The 22,661-nt window shown below is 40.4% G+C and overlaps 2 protein-coding genes across 5 annotated transcripts in view; both read left to right on the forward strand.

Moving 5' to 3' along the window:
* ptpn12 (protein tyrosine phosphatase non-receptor type 12) overlaps positions 1–13,231 on the forward strand; it is a 48,740-nt gene extending 35,509 nt beyond the window's left edge. The window contains exons 14-18 of one of the 4 annotated variants that reach the window (XM_038738949.1): positions 474–1,431; positions 6,308–6,379; positions 7,746–7,799; positions 9,075–9,162; positions 9,535–13,231. In XM_038738949.1, coding sequence (XP_038594877.1) covers positions 474–1,431; positions 6,308–6,379; positions 7,746–7,799; positions 9,075–9,162; positions 9,535–9,544 — 1,182 coding nt within the window. In that variant the 3' untranslated portion in view covers positions 9,545–13,231. Of the gene's footprint in view, positions 1–473; positions 1,432–1,998; positions 4,789–6,307; positions 6,380–7,745; positions 7,800–9,074; positions 9,163–9,534 lie in introns of those variants that run through there. The other 3 variants (XM_038738948.1, XM_038738950.1, XM_038738951.1) reach the window with 3 other exon arrangements.
* Positions 13,232–16,202: 2,971 nt separating this feature from the next.
* LOC119918300 (lysine-specific demethylase RSBN1L-like) overlaps positions 16,203–22,661 on the forward strand; it is a 36,089-nt gene continuing 29,630 nt past the window's right edge. The window contains exon 1 of the mRNA XM_038738947.1: positions 16,203–16,989. Within this exon, the coding sequence (XP_038594875.1) occupies positions 16,341–16,989 (649 nt within the window). The 5' untranslated portion in view covers positions 16,203–16,340. The remainder of the gene's footprint in view (positions 16,990–22,661) is intronic.

Raw genomic sequence — 22,661 nt, forward strand, 5'->3', positions numbered from 1 at the left:
TTTGTCCATATCATACAGACACTCACCAAAAACAAAAGACAAGAAAAAAGCAAATCCTCACAAATTCAGGAGCTAGATGTAGAGAATTTGGCATTTTAGCTGGAAAAAGAATTATAACAATTAATTGTTTCAACTCTAAATGTAACCATAGTGCTTTAAAGGAACTGTTAATCCAGAAATGCTTGGATCTGAGTGTTTTTTCTGTTAGGCACAATATTATATATTGTTTGTCTTCTTTTGTGGGCAATTACTAAAAACATGGTAGGTGTTTTTTACCAGTAAAAATGAGTTTGAATTGAGAGGACTTGCCCTGTTCACATTTTAGAATAAAATATTAAAATTGGTTTGCTGGCACTGTGTGCACTGTGTGCTACTAGCCAGACATGCCCCAACACAAGATATCTGTTGTTTTGTTGGTAATTCTGCATTTGCAAAAGGTTCTTAAATGCCTCATCTTTTCTCTTTCCTTTCAGAATAAAGAAGTGGATAAGCATCAGAACCAGTCAGAACCCAGTCCAAACAAGCAGACAAGTTACACAGAGCAGAAAGACCAAGATCTACTAAGTCAAAAACGGCAGACTCAGGTCTCAAATCTAGATCTCAATGACAACTATAACAACAAATTGTCTTCATCGACAAAACCCGAATCGGGCCAAGGCCAGACGTCCTCCTCGCCCCTCTCCCCAGCCGTTGAATGTTCTGGTGCTCCTCGGATCGAGAGGAAGCTGAGCATTGAGATTAAAAAGGTGCCGCTACAGGAAGGACCACGTAGTTTTGACACTTCCTCCTCCATCGGAGTAGCAGCTGGAATAGGCAGCGGAACAACCAACAGCGCAGCAATGCTGCATAGAAGCCACGCCTTCAAAGCCCGCACTGGCCAATCCCTGCTGACATCTAGCTCCTCACTGTCAGAGGACTCGGGCACGGAGGGAGGAGCAGGCGGATGTGGGGAGAGTCACATAGACGGAGGCGTCCTAGCCAGACCGAACCACCTCCCTGTGAAGAGCGAGAAGGGGGAGCCGCAGGGAGGAGAGCGGGCGGAGGTGAAGGCCGGCCACGCGGCGTGGGCTCAGCCCTGCGGCAGCCCGGAAAGACTGTTCCCCAAAACCTCCTCGTCGTCTTCCTCCTCAGACCGTGTCGCTCCCTCCTCCTCCTCCTCTTCCTCCCACCTCTCCTCCTCCTCTTCCTCCTCCTCATCCACTCCCGTTAGGACTGCCCTGAGTTTCACCAACCCCTTGCACTCCGATAACTCGGATGAGGAGGGGGATGGAGAGATGTCCGGAGGAAAGGCAGCTTATCGTACTAATGTATCCACCGTGACGGCCATGGTAACCGCGCCTCCTCACCACGGAGAGCAGCAGCCGGTCCGGAAGGTGTCGCCCATGTCCATCGCAGGGCAGAGCACGCCGTCACCCTCTGGAAACACAGCAAGTATGTCAATCAGCTGCTCATTCCTTCAACTAACTGACTGCCTTCCTGACAGAATCATTTAACAATCATAAAGGTTTTAGTAAATCAGGTTTAGACATCACTTACTCAACTCAACACTGAAGCTCAAGTGTTTTTCTGAGGAGTCTAGTTATGTTCTTCTTACTAAAATTCTGGTAAAGGCACTGAGAGTAATACTTGACAACCTGTCTTTATTATCCACACACATATGCTCAGGGCAACCACATGGTAGAATCATTATCCAGGTCAGTAAGGAGACAGGTCTCAGACAGACCACATGCCAATGACACGCATCATCATCATCATCACACACACTGTGTTATCCTGGTCTTACTGCTGGGTTGAGACAGAGGCAGAGAGAGAGAGAGAGAGAGGAAAAACAGGAGATGGGGAAGAAAGGAAGGAAAAGAAGAAAACAAACGGAGTGAGCTAGTTCCAGTTTGTCTCATATGAAGCATGGCTGTATGACTAATTGGTTGGTTTGCAAGGAATGCTGCAAAAGTTAACAGGCAAACATCTGTCAAAACAACTCTACTCTCTCTCTTTCAGCTTGTGTGTGTTTGTCTAAGTGAGTGAATTTGCGAGAAAGAACGAGAGATTGTTTCGGTGCAGTTATGTGTGTGGAGAGAGCTGCGGGTGCATGTTGGATGGTGAAGGATCAACACTGCATGATCATGATAAGTACACATTCATCACCTCTGTGCACGTTGGGTTGAACAGAGCAGAGTCACGCTGTTTGTGCATCGGTATGGCCACCGCTGTCGTGATTGCAAACGATGAGATCTGGGCACTGAGATCTGATTCTTGCTGTGATTGGAGCTGACGTTGAATGGTTTGAACTGGACTTTGGCTTGGGACGGTTTTGATCTTGAACAGGTTCAAAGCTTGGTGTAAGGAGACTTACCTGCATTTTTAAGTATTTGGACTTAACTGTGAGGGTGCATGATGGTAAAATGAAGTAGTATATGTTCTTATAAATAAAGTCTTTTGAAACTGGAAGATATCTATATATAGAAGTAGTTAAAAAACCTGATAACGATATATTGTCATAGTGATTTTTGAACATTAACACACAACATACAACAATTCTGATCTTTATTTTTTTGTCTGCAAAATGCATACCAAGCAGGACATTATATAAAAAGCTGTAAAAAAATCAGCTTGCCTGGTGGTCAACCAAATGTAATGGTGACAATCTTTCTACATGACCTTAAACCTAATTTGGCAATTTTGTACTGCAATGTCTTGCAATTACCCTAATAAATACACTGTGTGTGTATGTGTATATGTGTGTGTATGTGTGTATATATATATATATATATATATATATATATATATATATATATATATATATATATATATATATATATATATATATATATATATAATATATATATATATATATATATAATATATATATATATATATAGTTACATTGACATGGCATTGTTATTGATCCTCATTTAAACTAAGGAACACAAACAACCTCAAGACACACAAGTTGTTTTAGTAACACATTTCTGTGAAATCATCAAATGAAATTCAAAGTTATGGTATCCATCTAAATGCCTGGCATCATACATCATGCACCTCTGAAGTATTTCCAATATTTAAAATGCAGTCCTGACGTGGACTGTTGCCTTTTGGTCTGCTTGGCTTTCTGGCACATTGTTTTTTTGGGCTGCGGTAGCGCTTTGTAATCGGTTCTGAAATGCTGATGGCTGCTGTTTGTTTGGTTGCAATAATCCAATGGCTGCTTGTTGATGAGTTGCATTGAGCAAATTTGCTGCTTTGTGGTTGGACAAGCGGAAGAAGGTGGCTGTTTGTTTTGTAGATTGCATTTTCAATTAATCAACATTATTGATGTTGCACATTTTAGTTCATTGCAGTTCAGAATGCTTCACCAGTCAGCGGCAAACTAATAGACACTAGACACAAGAAATGTAAACATTTAACATCAAAGCAGTGCATGCAGAGTCTGAGGTAAAGGTTTGAATACATATGCAAAGCTACAAGATTAGCATTCTGGGATAACAATAAAATGGACAATGTTCTAAAACATGACAATCAAAAGGTGCTCTATAACTGTAGTTGATCCTTTAATAATCCGTATTAGTAGCTGATCACATTAACTTGCTAGTAGTTCTGCCGTGGTCATAGTGGTAAAACTTGTTAGGCCATTTCTGTGTCTCTTGATTGAAACGAAAACCAACATCACAACAAAAGCAGATGAACTTTGTTTAGGCCTTATTTAAGCAACCTTTTTTTTTCAATGGCGCCCTGGCTAAGTTGGACATTACAGACATAGAATGACAACAATATAATCAAGACTAACTATCATCAAACTCCGGCCTTCATTAAAACTAATGTTACGCTAATCTAGGCCGTTTTTATGGGCTTACCTAAGGCAGTCTTAAATGCAGTAGAAAGAGCACTCGACGTCAAATGAGTACTTCAAAACGGTTAGGGCTTTTTTTAGTCATGGATTAAAATTGGTTTTCTAAAAAGCGTTAGCCATTGGGGTAGGAAAGGGTACAAAATGAGAATGAGTCACTTACCTTTAAATAACAGTGATGGTGAGATAAAGCCAAATAAATGGATGATATTCATTCACTTTACAGTTTATTAGGTACACCTAACCAAAGCTATTGTAGTCCAAATCCCAGTTCAGACCAGAGATTCACAGTGAGATGAGTTGAAATTTGCAACTACTTGCAATGCGCTGCTCTGAAACCTGCCAGTTTTCACCAATGCAACTAGAGGAGATGGTATGTTATCTCCATAGCAACGACTTTCTCTGCTTTTTTTTCTTTTTGTAGCTAGATATAATTTAATAACTGCCGACGTGTCCGGGGTGTCTCTTGCTTAATGTTCAGCTGGGATTGGCTCCAGCCCCCTCACGACCCTGCATGGATAAGTGTGTATAGATAATAATAGATATGAATGAAGATAGTGAGTTAGTTGCTACAGTTGCATTTCTAGTGTTCATAAAACCGCAAAAAACATTAAAAAAAACAAGAGGGTCATGCAATGCAGTTATGCAATGTGACAAAGTAAAGTTTGTGTCATACAGACATGGCTGTTCTTCAAACAAACTGATGAAGCGATCCTCTCTTTCCGCCATCCAAAACTCTTCTTTGCTCTGAACTGGGCTTAATCTTAATACAACAGTCCTGTAGTAAATTGTATCTTCATGAAGATTATCATGTTGTGTTTTTGTTGAAACTCTTTTAAAGAGGTGTTGATTCAACTTCATTTTGGAGGCAGCAATTTGTGGTTCTGTTGAATTATATTGCATCATACTAATAGGTGTCTCTATTATTTTCCCCTCCCCGTTTCTGTCATTGAGGTTAGGCTAAGTACAGAAACACCTCTTAACAAACTGCAGACTCCAAAATGATCAGAAAGTTGAATCAACACCTCTCTGACACATTAACTGAACATCAAAACCTTCATGAAGGGAGGATGTTTAGCAGGATGTTTAGATGGCATTAGTGTTAGCTAGGTTTTTGAGAGAATGTGTATGACCTTATTTACACTGGGTGTACCTAATAAACTGGCACTTCCTCTATATTTAAATCACCCAATTAGATACAATCATTACAGAATGAGTCAATGACTGTGGATCAAAAAATTTGCCACAAAAGAGGCATTATTTAGGGTCAGTAGATTGTCTCTGCAAAGAAACAAAGCTAACATTTTATAATAATATTATAGTCAAAAGCAAAAAACTCTTCAAAGCCAGTATCTCGATCCTTCAGCAGAGCCTCAGAGGAAATTTCAGCTGTCCTCCTTCCTTTGCATCCCCCTCCGGGTGAATTGGAAAAAATATTAAGGGGTCAGGCTTCTTTCAGAGTCTTACAGAATCAACATTGGTGCTGCTGCTACCAACATTAAGCTTGGCAGTGGATTAAATGAGGCTTTCTATCAAGGAGAACCAGAAATTACAATTTCCAGGCGAGTCTGGTATCAGTGTTGTGTTAGATAATTGAGTTTCTATGGTAAACACTAATCACAATACATATAGTCCCAGTCAATATCCTCATATTAAGGAACACAAAACGAAGATCATCTTTTCTTAGCTCCATAATGCTCAATTAGAAAATGATAAGATCACGAGAATGTTGGGAAATGTCTGGAGCATGTCAGTGATTTTAGTTGCAACTCACTCTGCCAGGCCAGACCTTAACCAGACATTAGCAATGCTAGAGCCCTGTTCTTTCACCCCAAGGGAATTATTATTTGTCATTATATAAACATTTTCTTCCTGACAGCGGTTACATGTCAGACATAGCCCTGAAACTAAACATTTGTAGCATCAATATCAGCATTGATAGGGTTCTCAGTATTTAGTGTTTGCAGCAGATACTGTTACAGATGACATGATAGATACTTTTAAATACCTGCAGTTAGGGGTTTGGAGGTTCCCACACAATCAATGAAAAGCATGATGAAAATGAAGCTTGTTGTGAATATTTTAAAATTCAAATTCTTTATTGGAATGACCATATTCAGACACAATATTGCCACAGCAGTGAATACTGACATTAACTTACTATATATTCAGAACATTGTTAATGAATAAAATACAGCATATCTAACCTTTTTGTTGAAAACGGCACAAATTAGCAAAAATCAGAACAAATATATAGAACATAAAAAACAATAAGTTTTTGTAATACAGCAGTTTTCCATCACCTTGTGTACCGCTGTCTTTAAAGAAGGAAACTCTTGTCGTGAGTTTGAGCATTTGCGCTTGTCTCTGCATCGTTTACATTTCACTGCCCATGTCTTGTCTGTCTTCTGGGGCCAACTATTAACGTTGCTTCTCATTTGACCTCTGACCTTTTTAACCCAGACTGCTTGGACAGCGATGACTCCCCTCCCCCTCTCCCTGCGAGAACCCCTGAGTCCTTCATACTGGCCACAGGTGCGTTCGCATTGGTCAAGATTCACAGGTGTGTTTCCAGTGCTGTGGATTCACTGGGTCACCTCCTGGATACGAGTCTGGTGCGGTTTATGGTGGATGGACCTGCTACAGTGCGTTGTCAGCAGTGGTTGTTTGTTTCAGTCAGTAGCCTCTGATAGCTGAAAAGAGAGGAATATGTTTTTATATTCCTTTTTATCCATTCCTCTTATCTTCTCCTTTACTATGTATGAACAGGTAGGGCCTCAGTTTCTCTCATCCTCACTTCAATCGAACACATGGAGACACACACAAATTGCAGGCATCAGGCCGGCAGGTAACAGGATGGTCTCTTATATAACTCAGCCGGGCTCGTTGCCTTCTGCTGTTTTTCCTGCGTAGAGCTCTGATATCAGAAGAGGAGAGAGGAGATTAAAATATTCAGCCACATTAGAGCACGTGAGATGAAAAGCAGTTCAGACATTTCTTTTTGTGAGAGGCTTTATCAGTTTTACAGCACTAGGGGGCACCATCGGCAGTATTTCAGTCCTTCAGTGACCAGGATCAGTCAAAAGCTGCCTCCCAATCCACGCAACATACAATACTAACTCACACTGGCAAAATAAAGGATACGCAAAACGGCCAGTATGCATACTACATAAATAAAATAGAATGTGCTGTTGGACATTGTTCTCCCACAATGCAATTCACACAGGAAAGTTGAGGCTGTGAGCTTCTAAAGTCGCAGTTCGACATTGCATTTATTGCATAATTTCCTGCTAGTATAAAACAGTACAGTAAGATTTCTTGTCTACAAACTTTTACAAAACAGTATACCAGAACATTTGTGTATACCGTACACACTGTATATAGTTAGTATTTAGTGTGGAATTGGGACACAGCAGTAGTAGTGAGTGATGTCTTCTGTTGCGAAATGGATGCATATAGACAGGGGAATGTATTAAGCATACAGCAACACGGTAGAAAGTAAAGACAGTGTCTTGAGGCTTTAATGTCATTTCTTAACCTGTCTCCTCATTGTCATCTGCTGTTTATGATCAAAGAAGGATCCTAACTCTCACTTGTGTGCACCGGCTCAGTCTAAATACAGGTGAGCATAAGGCCTTAGTGCACCTTTTGGCCCGAGCGGAGGTTTTTTTCTCCCCCGCTGTGAGGCTGAAGAATGGAGGGAAAGCTTGGTTTAATGGAGGAGACTGAATGCGGAAGTAAAATCGAACGATATTGTGAAGCATAGTGAGTTTGAAAGTGTATGAATGTGTGGGAATGTGAGTCGATTTGTGCTTTAATGTATAATATATATGTCTGAAGATTTTCTTAATTTGCCATCAGTTGTTCTCAAACTCACTGTCTCTGTTGCTCTCTCTGTCAGACCCTCTGGAGGTGACAAGGTCAGCCTCAGCTGACTGGAGCGGTTCATATAAAGGTATAAACAACACACACACAGTGTCCCAAGTTCATGCGTGTTCACAGCAGTTAGTAGGCAGAGCAGAGCAGGAACTAGACGGGCAATGTTTTACAAATTAGCTTGCACACGATAAGACTGACAGCGTTTGTCAAAAGGGCAGCTGTAAGAGCAAGAGAGAAAGATGCCAAAAGAGAGAGAAAAAGGGGGAAAGATAAACCATGTCTATAGAGAGGTGAAATGGAAAACGTGTGTGTGGGCTTATCCCTGTTATGAGCTTTGCGTGATGATGGTTATTGCCAATTTATTGCTTCAGTAGTTAATGGTGCTTGTGTGTGAGTGTGTGTGTGACAGAGACAGAATAATCGGAAAAGGGAATAAATGTTGGAGTTGAATTCTATAAATATTTTTTTTACTAGCTATGAATATAACTCAATAGGAGCATTCATAAAGAAAAAATTAAAGGCTGTGGTTCATTTAAGCTCCTGCTGATAATTACGATCATGCAAGTTTCTTGGCAGACGAAATATTTTATCAGTTGCTGTAAAATTGATTTGTGCACGTGCGGCTAAAGGTGTGATGCAGCTGAAATGACACTGAGGCCTACGTGTGTCAAACTGTCAAAAATAACTGACAGCTGTCAAATATACCGGCAATAAAACAATAATGATAATTATCGCGATATAATTGACCTCAATAACAATGTAATAAATGTTTAATTAATTTGAACTAGTTTGAACGAACGAATTAGAACAAATTAATTTTTCTATCAAGATATTTATTTTGTTGAAGATAAGGGACTGAAAAAAGATTTTACTTAATTTTACTTGTGCATATTTGTTGAAAAAGATTTGATTCTAATTGTTTTGAATGCTCTACTGTTTGACATCAAGTGTCTGTCATGTTCTGACCATAAAGAATAGTTTAAAACCACAATTAACCAACTGGATTCCTAAACTTTAACTCAGGAGCAAAAGTCAGCATTTAAACTTGAAAGAAATAATGATTTGAAGGACATTTATCGTGAAAATTATCGATATCGAATGATATGAAATGTTTTATTGCGATAACATTTGTGACTATATCGTCCAGCCCTACTTTGAGCTAGCACAGTATTTTCAGTACAAACTAGGCTGAAGTTAAATGGTAATAATAAAATAAAAATAAGTGTTAGTTTACAATTGAACAAATGTATGCAGTTTAAATGATCACTAAAACTATTATACCACCTCTGATATCCACACAATGCTTCCACTCCATTGATCTGTGTGTGTGTGTGTGTTTGCCTCTGTTTAGATGTGTCCGAGTGTGTTAAGAAGACCTCTCCAGCTGACCCTGCATCTGCTGGCACTGCAGCAACAGACAGCAAGGCAGACCTGGGTGGGTAAGTCTGCTGTCTTATCTCTTTTACATGTTTTGTCAGTTTACCTTCCTTTTTTTTTCTTGTCTCGTGACTGGACGCTGTTGTTTGTCATGTTTCCACTAGTCAACCCTCTGAAGGAGGTTGCGTATTATTTGCACATGTAATGATTTTTCTTTGCTGACAAACAAGGCCTCTATTAATGTCATCAGGTTTGTTTTTTTGTGTGGCATTGGAGGCTTAACTTTGGGCTGCATGTGCAGAAAATATGTGTTGGTTATGAGACCAGGCAAGCGTTAAAGGCACACGGGAAGGGAGACTTTTCTGGATGTGTTTTATTCAGTTTAAAGCAAAAACAGAAACCCGGCTAAAACATTTTTTTGCCTCTTCTGTCAGGATTCGGTAACCGCTGCATTCAGCCTAAAGGCCCTCGGGAACCCCCCATGGAGTGGACATGATGGAACGGTCCATCTGCCCCGTCCACCGACAGTGTCCTCCCCTTTTCAGGGGATGGACTCTACTGAGCTCACCTGGCTGGTCCAAAAACCAAGTTGATAGATGCTTCACAAACACACGGCACAATTTTACATAGAAACACCTTCTGTGTAACTCTGTGCCAACACCTTCTCCAGTTTGACTCCTCCTCCTCCTCCTCCTCCTCCTCCTCCTCCTCCTCCTCCTCCTCAGCCCTTCCTTTAAAGTGCCACTGTGCAAAGCAGAAAAACACTTACTGGTCAAGTGGCTTTAGAACAAAGCCCACGTTTTCCTGTCCGGCTTGCTGGTGTTAGAGGTGTTGACTTCTGTAGACGCTGACCTGGGATCACTCTGGTTACTTTCCTGTCAACGGTTAAAGGATAATTCCTGTATTTCCCCCTCCTGTTTCTTGGTGACTTGAGAGATTAAGAAGGGGTCCTTTTTTCTCTCTCTGAGCTGTAGACACATCATGAAAAGGTGTCCATTCTGGGGCTCAATAAAGATGGATTTAGGTGTGACATGTTAAATAAATAAGTGTTCTACTTAAATTAGCAGGAAGAACATTTTCCGTTTTTTTCATCATAAATCAGGAATTATCTTCAATCAGGAAAGCTACTGTGGGAAGCTGATTCCTGAGGTTTAACTGAACCCCCCCGGAAGTGTCTGCTTCCTCCTACTGAATGAACAACAATCTTCAAAGCGAACCTAGATAATCTGTTACCCATGATGTAACCTCTTCTGTTGGGTATGTACAGGTTGCCAGGGTGCGCGCTCTCCCCCCCCCCTTCTGTGTGCTGGTGCTACATTACAAAGGACCGGCATAGAAACAGAAGCACTTGAGATGACTTTTAACAACCTTCACCTGATTCTCACCTCCGTTGTGGTTTCCCATAGGGTTCATTCCTGTGTAGACGGCAGTAATGTCTGCTCTTGTGCTTTATATTTCTATGCTGACCTCCCTGTTTACCAGAGTCATATATTGATATAGTTTGGTCATTGCAGTGGTCAGTAGCAGCCATTTTGGCCTCAGACTTTGCTGTTAAAGATGTTCAACGTTTTGGGAAATAATGCTTATTTATTTTTCTTGCCACTCTCATGTCTATGTTGTAAACATGGGGCTGGAGCTATAAGCTGGTTAGCTTAGCATAAAGACTGGAAACAGCTAGCCCCCAATAAGCATTTTCACACAGATTAAACAAATAAAATGTAAAGTGTAAATTGGTGAGTTGAAGAGGTGTGGTTAGGCGGTTGACCTAATTACCTCTGAATAGAGCTGGCTAGCTGTTCCCGTCTGTTTCCAGTCTTTATGCTAAGCTAAGCTAACCAACTTGAAGCTCTGCCTTTACGTTTACCGTATAGACATGAGAGTGGTATCAATCTTCCCATCTAACTCTTTGGGGGGAAAAAAAGCAAAGAAGCATACTTTTCCAAAATGTGAAACCTTTTTTTTTTTTTTAAACATCTGCCAATTCTGTGGCAGTGGATGTTAATAATGTAGACATCTTTGTGTGGCGTGGCATTGTTGAATGCATAGTAAAAAGTGAATAAATTTAGTAATTCAGTGTAATAGGATTTTATTGATTGACTGAATTAAGCAACAGTTGGGCTTATGACCCTCAACTTTATCTTGATTTGTTGCATACGTCTTTGAATCACGGAACGTTTAACCCAATGAGTGGCGTTCCCTTCTCAAGTTTCTCACAATAAAAAGCAACTATGAGAAATGTATCACCTGTATCAAGCAACTTTTACAGCGCAATTCCCAACTGTGTGCTCAGGAACTCTGCTAATTCCTGTCATGACAGAGATAAAATGACCTCAAAACACACTGGCAATGGCCAAACTCATCAGCTCTGTTACTCTGGCTCTCACTGCTGGGACCATGAGCCTGCCTTAGTCCGCCTCTCAGAAAAGACAAGCCAATCACAGTCCTCCTCAATGTGGCTTCTCTCTTCAGTTCATTTCACCCTCTGTGTATTTGGCTTCTCTTGGTCTTTGCTTTGGACTCACATTTGCTGTTTTATTTATTTTTCCCCCTGCACTGTCCTGTGCTCTCTTCCTGTCGTTGTACCTCTGCGTTTCTGTTCTCATTCTCCTACTTCAGAGCCCCTGAGATGAACAACCATGCAAGTTCTTATTTTAGAAGCCAGTTTACTCACAATAAACCTCAGTTTTTGGAGTAGGAATGTTACACATCACTTAAAACTCTTACGGGACTTGACAGATTAATATAAAGCCGGGTTTCCTAAAACAGAACACCCTTCTCTACAAATAGGACTAGCATGGTTTCTCATCTGACGGCCAAATCCAAAAATCATACTGTACCTGCTTCTGTGTGTGTGAGACAAAGATGCAAGCAGCTAGGGACCCAGGACTACTGTTTTCTCCTTGATTTTGTTCTTTGCTAACTTCTCCTTCATTAGCTACCATAACTATACAGTATATGCATTGTTTTTAAAGATAAAGAACTGTACAGGACAGTTTAGGTATATAATATTTGAGATTTGTTTTGTTATCTCTTTAGATATTCTTATTAACAGAAGATGTAAGAAAGTCAGTGCATGATGATGATGATGATGATGATGATTCCTCTCCTACACAGCGTTTCCCTTCAAACTGTAAATTATTCCTCTGCCCTTTTCTGTTTTTGCTTCTGGCAAATATTTCAGGGTTTGTTTTATTTTTTATTATGTTGGAAATATATGCTTAAAAAGATTGAACTTTTTTTTTTTTTTTGAACGTTTTGTTTGGTTGGCAGAGGAAAAGCATTGAGCAAGCCCCCTTTCAGATAGCTATACCGGGCTTTGAATAAGATTGTAATAATAATATTAATGATGATAATAATAATGATAATGGTCGTTTTTTTTTGTAAATGGTATTTTAAAAGTTATTTTTGTATACGCGGTTGTTTGTTGCGTCACAAGCCCACTGCTCCCTACCCAAACCTCTCCCTCTCTCTTCTCTTTTCACGTAATCCCTCAACCTCTGTTATACTTTTTACCCAATTTTTTATTGTTTACAGATTTTTTTTTTCTTTTAAAGTAAAACATGCAGCAGAGATGGATCTCCTGCTCTGGACAAGGAGCCTCCTTAAAACCTCCCCTGCTATTTTTTCTCTGTTTAATCTCCCGCTGTCATTTCTGCCTATTTCATTTTTAAAAGCCCGTCATTTTTAACGCGTCTATGTTGCCAACAGGTCAGTTCTCTTTAACAAAGCATCTCTAACTTGTTGATGGTTCAAAGTAACTAAATGCAAAAAAAAAAAAGACTAATAGACGTATTGATGAAAAGTCTCATTTCTTTCCCCAATCCTCCTTTCTTTCTGCTTATGCAGCACAAACCCACCCACCTACCTGCCCCCTTTCACATGCATACTAGCCTCAATCTCAGAAAAGAGCCCACCTGTGCCTTTAAGTGAGAGCCTGCCCTGCCTGCTTTTCCCCTCTTCTCCATTTGCGGCGTGAGCGATGTGATCCGCTGCTGTTTGCTCACTGCCTACCGTGGGACTCTGATTCAGCCCCCCACCACCCCCCTCTGTGCCTCCCCTCACACATAAACACACACACAAAATGTTTGTATGTTGCAGAAATCAATCAGTAAAAATGAACATTAAGAAAGGACATGCCTCTTTGTTTTTACTTGCATGAGTGTGCAGGTTGTGTTTGACTGTATGAGTGTGTGTCTGTGTGTGTGCATACAGTCAGCTTTTATTTACAATATAGAGCAGTTAATTGGTTGATAAATCACTCTGACTTGTCTCTGAAGCCACAAGTGATAAAGATAATTTAATTGTTTCCGACTGGCTGATAGCACTGCACATATAATCTGATAATGTCAATCACTGTGTGTGTGTGTGTGTGTGTGTATATATAGAGGGAGGGGGTCACAGCAGGAGATCCTTGCTCACACCTGGAAGATCTGCCGAGACAAATGTATACATACACACACGCTAATATGGGGATTAACTAATCCTCGCAGGTGGTGTAAACACTGTCTTAGATAGAGACCTTGAGAGTTTCACATTTGTATTCGCTTGACATACAGAGACACAGCAGGTAGGAAGACATACTGTGATAATTTGCTCCTGCACACGTGTAGCCAATGCTCATTTCAGATTAATTATACATTACGTTGCAATACTTAATGTGTAACTGTTGCATGAGAGGTGCTTTAGGCATTTCTGTCTGTGGAGTCATGTCAGTCCTCTCTGGTTATATTGAAAATAAAGTATACATATTGATTTACTATATTTGCATTTTTACAGCTCCAGTGAATGCATACAGTGCAGTCACATTCACTGATTGATTATCAGTTTGCTCCAATTGCGGAAATCATACCCACAATAATAACAAAATTTAATTTCAATGTGTTTGGTATCTGTCCACTAAGAAACCTAAATCAGGAGTCAAACTAAGCCATCCACCCCGGACTTCCAGAACTTTGACCCAAAATAGTCCAGCTGCTGTTCCCACCTCCATTCTGCACTTCTTTTTATTGATTGATTCACAATCCTGTGGAGTCTAATACAGAACTTTTTTTTAAATAGAAGGCATGCAGGGAAATAACTTTGCAAATGAATCACTGAAAAGACTTTTTTCCTGTCAGAATGAATTTTTCTAACATGTTTTCAGTTAAGAAAAAGACAAAAACTACACAGCCTACTCTATCAGATAAAAACTTCTTTATACTACTAAATGAATTACAGTTTACTGACGCCACAGCCGCTTTAAATACATACACTGCATCATAAGGAAGGATCTAGGACATTAATTACACAGGCGTCTCACAAGTTTCTAACTTCCTCCCTTTTATTTTACTCCTTGGCCTTTTCTGACTTACAAACCTTTGTTTAACACACTTATTGTGTGTGTGTGTGTGTGTGTGTGTGTGTGTGTGTTTTCAGGTTACTATCTTAACTGGGTCACCTCAGTTTTCCCATGGAGCAGTTTAACATGTTATGTAATGGCTTATAAATATAGTCGTTCAGTGTATGTGAGCAGTAGCAGCAGGCTGCGCTGCCGTCTGAAGACACTGACAACTGTTTCAGCTTTGGTTTGAAGCCTAGAATTTACACTACAATGTATTCGGCCAGGTTATTTTTATATTGGCCACATACAGTAGAAGCATTTGACTTTCTAAATACACAATTGCACACGCAATTACTTCATGGTGTTCTTCTGGGCTGTTTCAACACACAGAGACATCAGATTTCCACTTCTGGTTTGCATCATGCAATAATCTTGTTACAATGTTTATGGTCTGTCCTAATCAGTGGTGGAAAGAAGCTAATTATATTTACTCAAGTACTGTCCTTAATATACTTTTGAGGCACTAGTACTTCCATTTTACTTCTACTCCACTGTATCTTAGCAGCCAATATTGTACTTTTTACTCCAGTTATTTGAGAACATGAGAAAGTAGTTACGTTGTAGATTGAGCAAATCATGTTTAGTAAATCACAGTGTAAACAGCGCCGGAGGATTCATGACACTGTAAAATGATGTGTTCTGTTTGTGAGAGTGATAAATGTAGTTGTGAAGATTTGATGAAAGAGGGCAAGTTTCCCTTTAGGCTGGACACCCTGGAGGAAACACCACCTCTCACCATGTGTGGGTAATATACTTCAAGATCATTTTCAGCCTTGACTTCTTCTGACTGCACAGTTCAGGTGTCAGGTCTCAAATCCAAATGTAAAACTAAGCCTAATAAAACTACATATTTTGAATATGTCTGCTCTATTTTGTAATGGACAGAAACCACTATCAGTGTGGGTGTCTCATGATGCTGCCAATCAGCAATGTTTTAATAAAACTGGCTTACATTTTGATTTATGATGAAGCGGGGAAACTCAAAACATGGGTTTGTCATGTAACTCAAAATCTTTTGGTCTGTATGTCAGAAAACAGTCTGTTTCCAAAAACCCAAGGTGAGGTCTTCAAACATATTGTTTTGTCAGATAAATAGTCCAACAATCAATGATAATAAATGTATTATCATATATGACAAAGAAATGTATTAAATTTTTAGTTAATTTATTAAACATTTTATTATTGAAGAATGATTTAAACTATTTAAATAGATTATCATAATAGTTGGCAATCATTTTCATCCAATCAGCTGATTAATTGAATCATTTCAGCTCAAGAGTAAACACCTCTACACAGGTGGCTATGATTGATTGACACAATAAGCATTTTCAAAGTCACAACCACAAAAAAAAAATCATGTTGTGAGTTTTGCCTCTTTCACTTTGATAAACATTTTAGGACATGTCTCAGTGATCAAGCAAAAATGCTTCATTCTTCATGTTCAAATTGAATGGGTATTTCTAATACAGCGAGTGTGACATGCAATTTTCACCATTTTATGACATTTTGTAGACATAAAAATGGATCAGTTAATCAAAATAATAATCGACAAAATATTTGATAATGAAAATAATATATAGTTGCTGTGCAAATTAAGGCAGAGTCTGTGCTGGATTAGATTAATGAGTGATTAATGAACGACCCAATACTGTCAACCACAACAGTACATACAGCAGCTAAGCCCCGCCTCTAGTTTTTCCCTCTCTACCTGTCAGTCAAGCCTTAATCCCTCCCTGCCTGCCTGTCAGTCAAACGCGTGCCCCGCCCCTTCACTGCCTGCCCGCACGTCGAGCAAAAAAAAAAAAAAACAGCAACGGCGGCCGTTGGGGAAAGAGAGTAAATAGAGAGAGAGGCTTCAAGATGGCTGACTCGCTGGGCTCCGTTTACCTCACCGGAGATGCTGCTGCTGCTACTGCGGCAGCCCCGGCGGTCGCCTCCGTCAAAAGCCCGCTCGTCAAGCCGAGCGAGGCGAAGGGAGCCCCCGAACACCGCTCTCAGTCTTCCCGGGAATTCAACCCGCCGCCGCCCAAGAAGGTCCGAGTCGAAGAGAGGAGCGTTAAACCTAAGAAACTCAGCAGGGACGGAGGAGTGGGAGGCAACGGTAGCGGCAAAGAGAAACTCCAGCCGCTCACGAAGCAGCAGAGTTCTGGCAGCGGTAGTGCGGGTTTGTGGAGCTTCACCCCGGTTAAGACGAGCGGCAACAACCCTCCGGTGCCTGCTACCGGTGGATCCCAGCCACCGACAAACACACACAAAGTCTTCAAACAGAGCGATTTCTTCCTCCACAAAGCGCCTTCATCCTCCAAACCCAAGAAACCGAATAAAGATAAACAGCGGGAGAAAGAGAGTGAGAAGGGGAAAGGAGGCGGAGAAGAGAAAAAGAAACGTAAACTGTTGGTGACCTCCGGACCCGGGAGTAATGTTAATAACAACAACAACGACATCAGCAGATTTAATAACACTTCTGCAGTGAAGAGGGAAAATGGGGAGGTCATGTTGCCACCCAAAGGTAGGCCATCATAGGGTATTTTCTTTCGAGACATTTTACTTGAAGCGAATTCCTAAAGTTTGAGTTGTGTTTATTATAAGTATCCTAGAGTTAGGTCCTTTTATATTTACTTGGCTCATCGTGGACTCAGCCAGTTGGGATATGAACATGTGGCCCGGAGCGTGCAGTTGTCTCCCTCCTAATTTGTCTGGACAGTCCCGTTTTCGGACTAGCTACTCAAAAAGGCGTCCCTTAACGTTATATAGGGACCCGCAGACTACTATTATTTATAATTGCACGTTATAGTCGAGATTTACATCGAGTTTAGAGGCTCTCAAGCCCAGCTCAGTCGATGTTTCTACGGGATATGGCTGCTGCTTTCGCCGCTTGTTCACCCGCTCGTGAACCCTCTAGCTCCACAACAGCGTTCTAGGGCAGTTAGTCGCGCGACCTGGTTGTTACGTTGTAACCGGCTGCTCTCCTGATGCTGCGGAACTGTTACGTATTTACGTCGTGTTGAGAAAACATAACCTGTTATATTCACTTACGTTTAATAGAAATGTAGTAGATCCGGACTAAGATGTTATGAACGGCATAAACAAAGCTAAAATCTCTGTCTCTTTTTTATTTTCTTTGGAGCGGAATGTATTAAAACTACACGCTGCTGTCATAACAATATGACAGCCGCCCGCCATTATAGGGTAAGTGTTGTTTTGGTAGAGCACCACGCCCCCCTCTGTAACCTCAGGCTGTATGGGAAACAGACACAGAGCTCTACAGCTTATTACTCAATGTTCTACAGTTCATTCCACCACACTCTCTGTGAACTTGTTTTGCCATTAAAACCTTTATTCTTTTAATATATATATGCTACATAAATATATTAGGGGTTGTTACTTAATCTGTTATTGATTAATTGTTTGGCCTAAAAAATAAGGTTAATCCGTGTTTCCCAAAGCACAAGATGACATCCTCAAATGTCTTGTTTTGTCCACAACCCAACGATTTTCAGTTTTCTGTCACAGACAACTAGAGAAACCAGAAAATATTCACATTTAAGAAGCTGAAATCGGATAATTTTTAAAAACTTTTTTCTTCAAAAATTACTCAAAACGATTAATCAATTTTAAAATAATAGCATAATAATAATAATAATAATAATAATAATAGTAGTAGCATAATAATTAATAGTAGTATTAATTTAATAGTCAACAACTAATCGATTAATCTTTGCAGCTGTACTTTATCATTAGAATAAAGCAACACTATATATGTCCAACATACATGTAGCTCAATATTATAATGCTGTTCCATTATATACGTAATTGACATCAGGCCATTGATAAAAGTATGTCATATTATTTTATAAGACAGGTTAATTTTATCCTTTCACAATGCAGTAGCCACTAATTTATGTTTTGTCATGTCTCATTATTGGACCTTTTTTTGGCTTTTGATTTGTGTGTCGTCACACCAAAGCAGTGTCTCAAAATCTCTGCATGTGTGCATTTGCGTGTAAATATTATTTGAGCGTGTGTGTATGTGTGGGTGTTTAGACTTTAGCGGGAGTACAGAGTGGACACATGCCTGTGTGTGTGTGTGTGTGTGTGTGTGTGAGAGAGAGTGCATGATGTCACCCTTTTCCAGTTGGGTAGTTTAAGAGGTCATGACACGCTCTGAACGGCCACTGCAGTCCGTGACAACACCAGTGAACGAGACGTGTTGTTTGCCTGTAGCCCTAACACAGTCATATAAACAGGCTGTGTTGGGCGTGCTTGCATGCTTTATAGGCTACATTTTTATTGAGCAATCATAAGATTAAAAGTCAGTTAGTGTAGTTTTATTGCTGAGGTACATTTTGATTTGTATATTATGTTCATTCAACTGTTAATGCTGTATGTACACTCCTCCTGTGCAATAAATAATAGTGCTGAGGTGCTCTTGAGCAAAGCACTGAAACTCTAATTGATGTAGTGAGCTGTTCAATGGCCAGCAGTATGAGACTGTAGTTATTTTTAGGAGCTTCAAATTTGAAGATTGGGAAGTATATGAATGTGGAGCAGAGTGTTGCTGGAAATCGCACATTAATCCTCTGCATAATGTTTCAAGGATTAAACTGCTCCGGGCTGAGCTGCACCTTCCTCTAAGAACTGGTAACAGTGTGTCAGTCTGCCGACTCTGTGACACAGCTGCAGTCGACACGGTCTTAAGATGGCACTGAAGAAAACCACAATTTAAATTTGTGTTTTTTTAATACATGTTTGGCCCAGTGGTTAGACAGACTGCTGTTCAACAGGAGCACACAAGTTTTGTGCCCGGTTCTGGAAAGAGTCCTTGAGCTGGAGAGCAAGTCCTGGCAGCTTTGGGAGCGCCGTTCTGAAGCCGATTGTGCTCCAACCTGGTTGGAAGGGAGTAGCAGTAATATTATTAGTGGTTTGCTGTTGGAGCAGAGGCTGAAGGCCAGGGAGCAGTGACTCCTGGTTACATTTGGTATTGAAATAAGAGACTTGATTCTGACAAAGCGCAGTGAAGAAGTGGGCCAGGATAAGGACCCATTATTGTATTAGTGTGAAAGAAGTTGTTGTTTAACTCAAAGGTCACAGGCAGGTTTAATCCTCAGCAAGACCAGTATACAGCTGTGTGGCCTGTTGTTGACACCCAGGGTATTTGCATGCAGTCTGATATTATAATTCTAATCAAATGCAGTTCTCCTAAAGGTTATCCTACTCACATTTATTTTTTAGTCAGATAAATCAGAACTGAATAAGTCATGAAGGTACTTTACAACTTTATCAAGTTGTACAACAGTGGGCCAAATGAAATCCATCTATTTTCTAATTACTAGCTAGCCTATAAGTCATGTAAACCTGTGTTACTTGGGAAGTGGGATGGTTGTGAACCATGTAAATTTCTGACTTTGCAGTAAGTAGTTTTTTTTGTGTGCATGTAAATGCACCATGCTGACAGAATCCCTGACTATATCTGGGGTTGCTCATCTGTGTACAGCGAAGGGGGGGAGAAAATTAAGCTTAGCTGCAATCAGCACACAATGAAGTTACTGTGGGCAGGGCCATTTGTTCATTCCCAAAAATTACAAGACACTTAACTCTGCAGTAGCAATTCATTAGAATGACAAAAACTATGTGAACCTTATTGCTAAATTACTGTGAAATCAGCTTGAATGGTGAAGCATGGATTTGCCACACCAGCGGGGGTGGACTGACCATCTGGAGTAGCAGGATTTTCCTGGTGGGCAGGTTTACATGTAGTTTTATAGTGAGTCCAACAACACCGATCAAAAAAAATCTCAAATTATTTTGTACCTTGGTCGCCTGGCTGGGCAGCTCCATCTTCCCTCCCCTATCAGCCTCAGGTTAATGTCAACTGAGCTGCTGATGGCAGACTGATATGAGAAGTGATATAGTATATCTCACATGTTTTGAATGTAACCGTTTTCACCCTACAGACTTAAATATTATGCACACGCACATTGTTGACCTGGAAGGCTTTTACCTGTTTCCTTTTATCCCAGTTTGCCACAGTGAGTCACTTTTGTTCACGTGGGACTGCTCTTGTTCACAGTGGTGAGCTCTCACTATGTCTAATCTTTGAAGCCTTCACATTCCTCCACAAAGCATCAGGAAACCGAATTTGCATAATTCTGTTTGTTAATTAGATTCACAACAAACTTCAAGGGAAAGATGTTCAGAGATCGAAAGAAACAGTTTGCCGGTCATAAAATCAGGTACTCAGAACATTAAATTGAAGTCATGTAAATAAAATAAAATTACAACATTAATGTTTGTCAGTTAAATAGAATTCTTTCATTTATTTTGTTTTCATCCTGTTCAGCGTCACAGAGAGGGGCTGGACAGGTCGCCCGTCTTTGCTAACACATAATCAAACCTGGCTGGACTACAGGCTACATTCACATTACTATGTTTTCATTTTAAAACACAGCACTTTTGCTACATTTACCTCACACTAAAACGCAGAATCCGACCACCTAAAACGGGAAAGTTTGAAAATGCTTCTGACTCCGTTTTTGTTTTGAAACCGGGGTAATGTATTAGTACACACAGGTGAAAACGGAGGACTTTGAAAATGATGATGCAGACACTCACATTTGGCTTCCTGATTGGGTCCTATCAGTCAAGGCCTATCCTTCCCTGATTTGTCAGGCACCCATCACATGACCCCTCTCTGGAAGAAAACTACAACATCAGCCTGGATTTCCAGGAGTGACAGCAACATGGATAACGAATAGGGTTGGGCCAATAGACGATGCCATCGTCTATACAGCAGTTGGTGCTGGTGTGACACCAGCCTGCCTCTGGCCTTCTGTCTTTCAAAGTCTTTTCTCTTCTGTGATCATCCAAACAGCAAAAAACACCTGCTGGGTTCCCCTTCAAAAGCGGCTGCTGTGAGAAAGTCAGAAAAAAAACAAGAAAAAAAAAAAAAAGAAGTTTCAGTTTCATGGTTCACATTAATGGCTGATTCATTTACGCCTCTAGTTTTGTACTGTGCTGCCCGAACAAAATCAACATTGTTTGACATTTAGTTACTCAGTTTGAACTTTTGACCCTGTATCCAATGGGATGGTCTCTTCTTTGTTATCAGTATGCCCTCCAGTGTATTTAAAGCCAGGTCAGCCACTTGGGTTCATTCATCAGTTCATGATTGTTACCACTCCGGCATGGTCTGACATGTTTTTATAAATCTGGCAGTTGAACTGAATGAGCTCTCCTTTCTAAGGCAGTATCCTGTGGACCTAAATTGATGTTTTGAAACATGCTGTTTTTCCTTCCACCAGGAAGCTCACGGTGTCTGGTAAATTCTGCAGCAGAGTTCTTAAAATGGTTTATTAACATTCTTGGCATTTCTACTGTTAACCACACTGTATGTGGGGGCATGACTACCTGCATGTTAAGTGAGAAAACCGACCCATTAAGCCTCAAAATGCCACAGTATTTATTTAAACACAATCATTAAAAAGAGTGTATCGATGTACCTCTCCTACCGCTCCTTTAAGCCTTTTTACTTTCAAAGCATTTTCTCCTTTGATCCCGCAAACAGCGAGTCCAACCCCACTGCGTTCACTTTCCCACTCCCCACGTCCACAGGAGAGAGAACAGCCTGAAAACACTGCTTCCTTTTTTAAAGACGGATCTGACTGAGTTCAAAGAGGGGAAAAAAGTTCTTTGGGAAGGAAAAGAAAGAATCAGCAAAAGAACTAGTGCGGGGGAAAAAAAGGGAGTTTTTTTTCTTTAATGGGAAATTAATGGGAATGAAGAATCAAAGTAGGAGGGGTATAAAAGATTTGATTAAAATTATAAAAGTAATTTTATGAAAGGGGAAATTTTCTTAGCTCGGCTGGAGGTGAGAGGTGTTGATTTACATCCGTCCACACTTAGACATGCCTTGCCTTTAGAAAGCACTCCCAAAAACTGAAGAGGTGTGCGTGATGGTATATTTACATTTTAAACTGATGCTCTCATCCACAGCGAGTGCACTCCAATTTCTCGAGCCCTCAACACTCAATATTCCCTCAACACTCAAATGATTCTGTGTGACGGAGAAGCGCTGACAGAGAAAATAAAACGAGTCAAAAAGCAGTGGGAGGATTTTAGAATATTGAAACTAGAAGAGGCAGAACATTGAGACAGGGATTGGTTTTGGGGTAAAGCAATGCG

This window comes from Micropterus salmoides, unplaced genomic scaffold, assembly GCF_014851395.1.
Source record: "Micropterus salmoides isolate LMB-PRFRI ecotype aquatic unplaced genomic scaffold, ASM1485139v1 Ms_hic_scaffold_23, whole genome shotgun sequence".
NCBI classification, from domain to species: domain Eukaryota; kingdom Metazoa; phylum Chordata; class Actinopteri; order Centrarchiformes; family Centrarchidae; genus Micropterus; species Micropterus salmoides.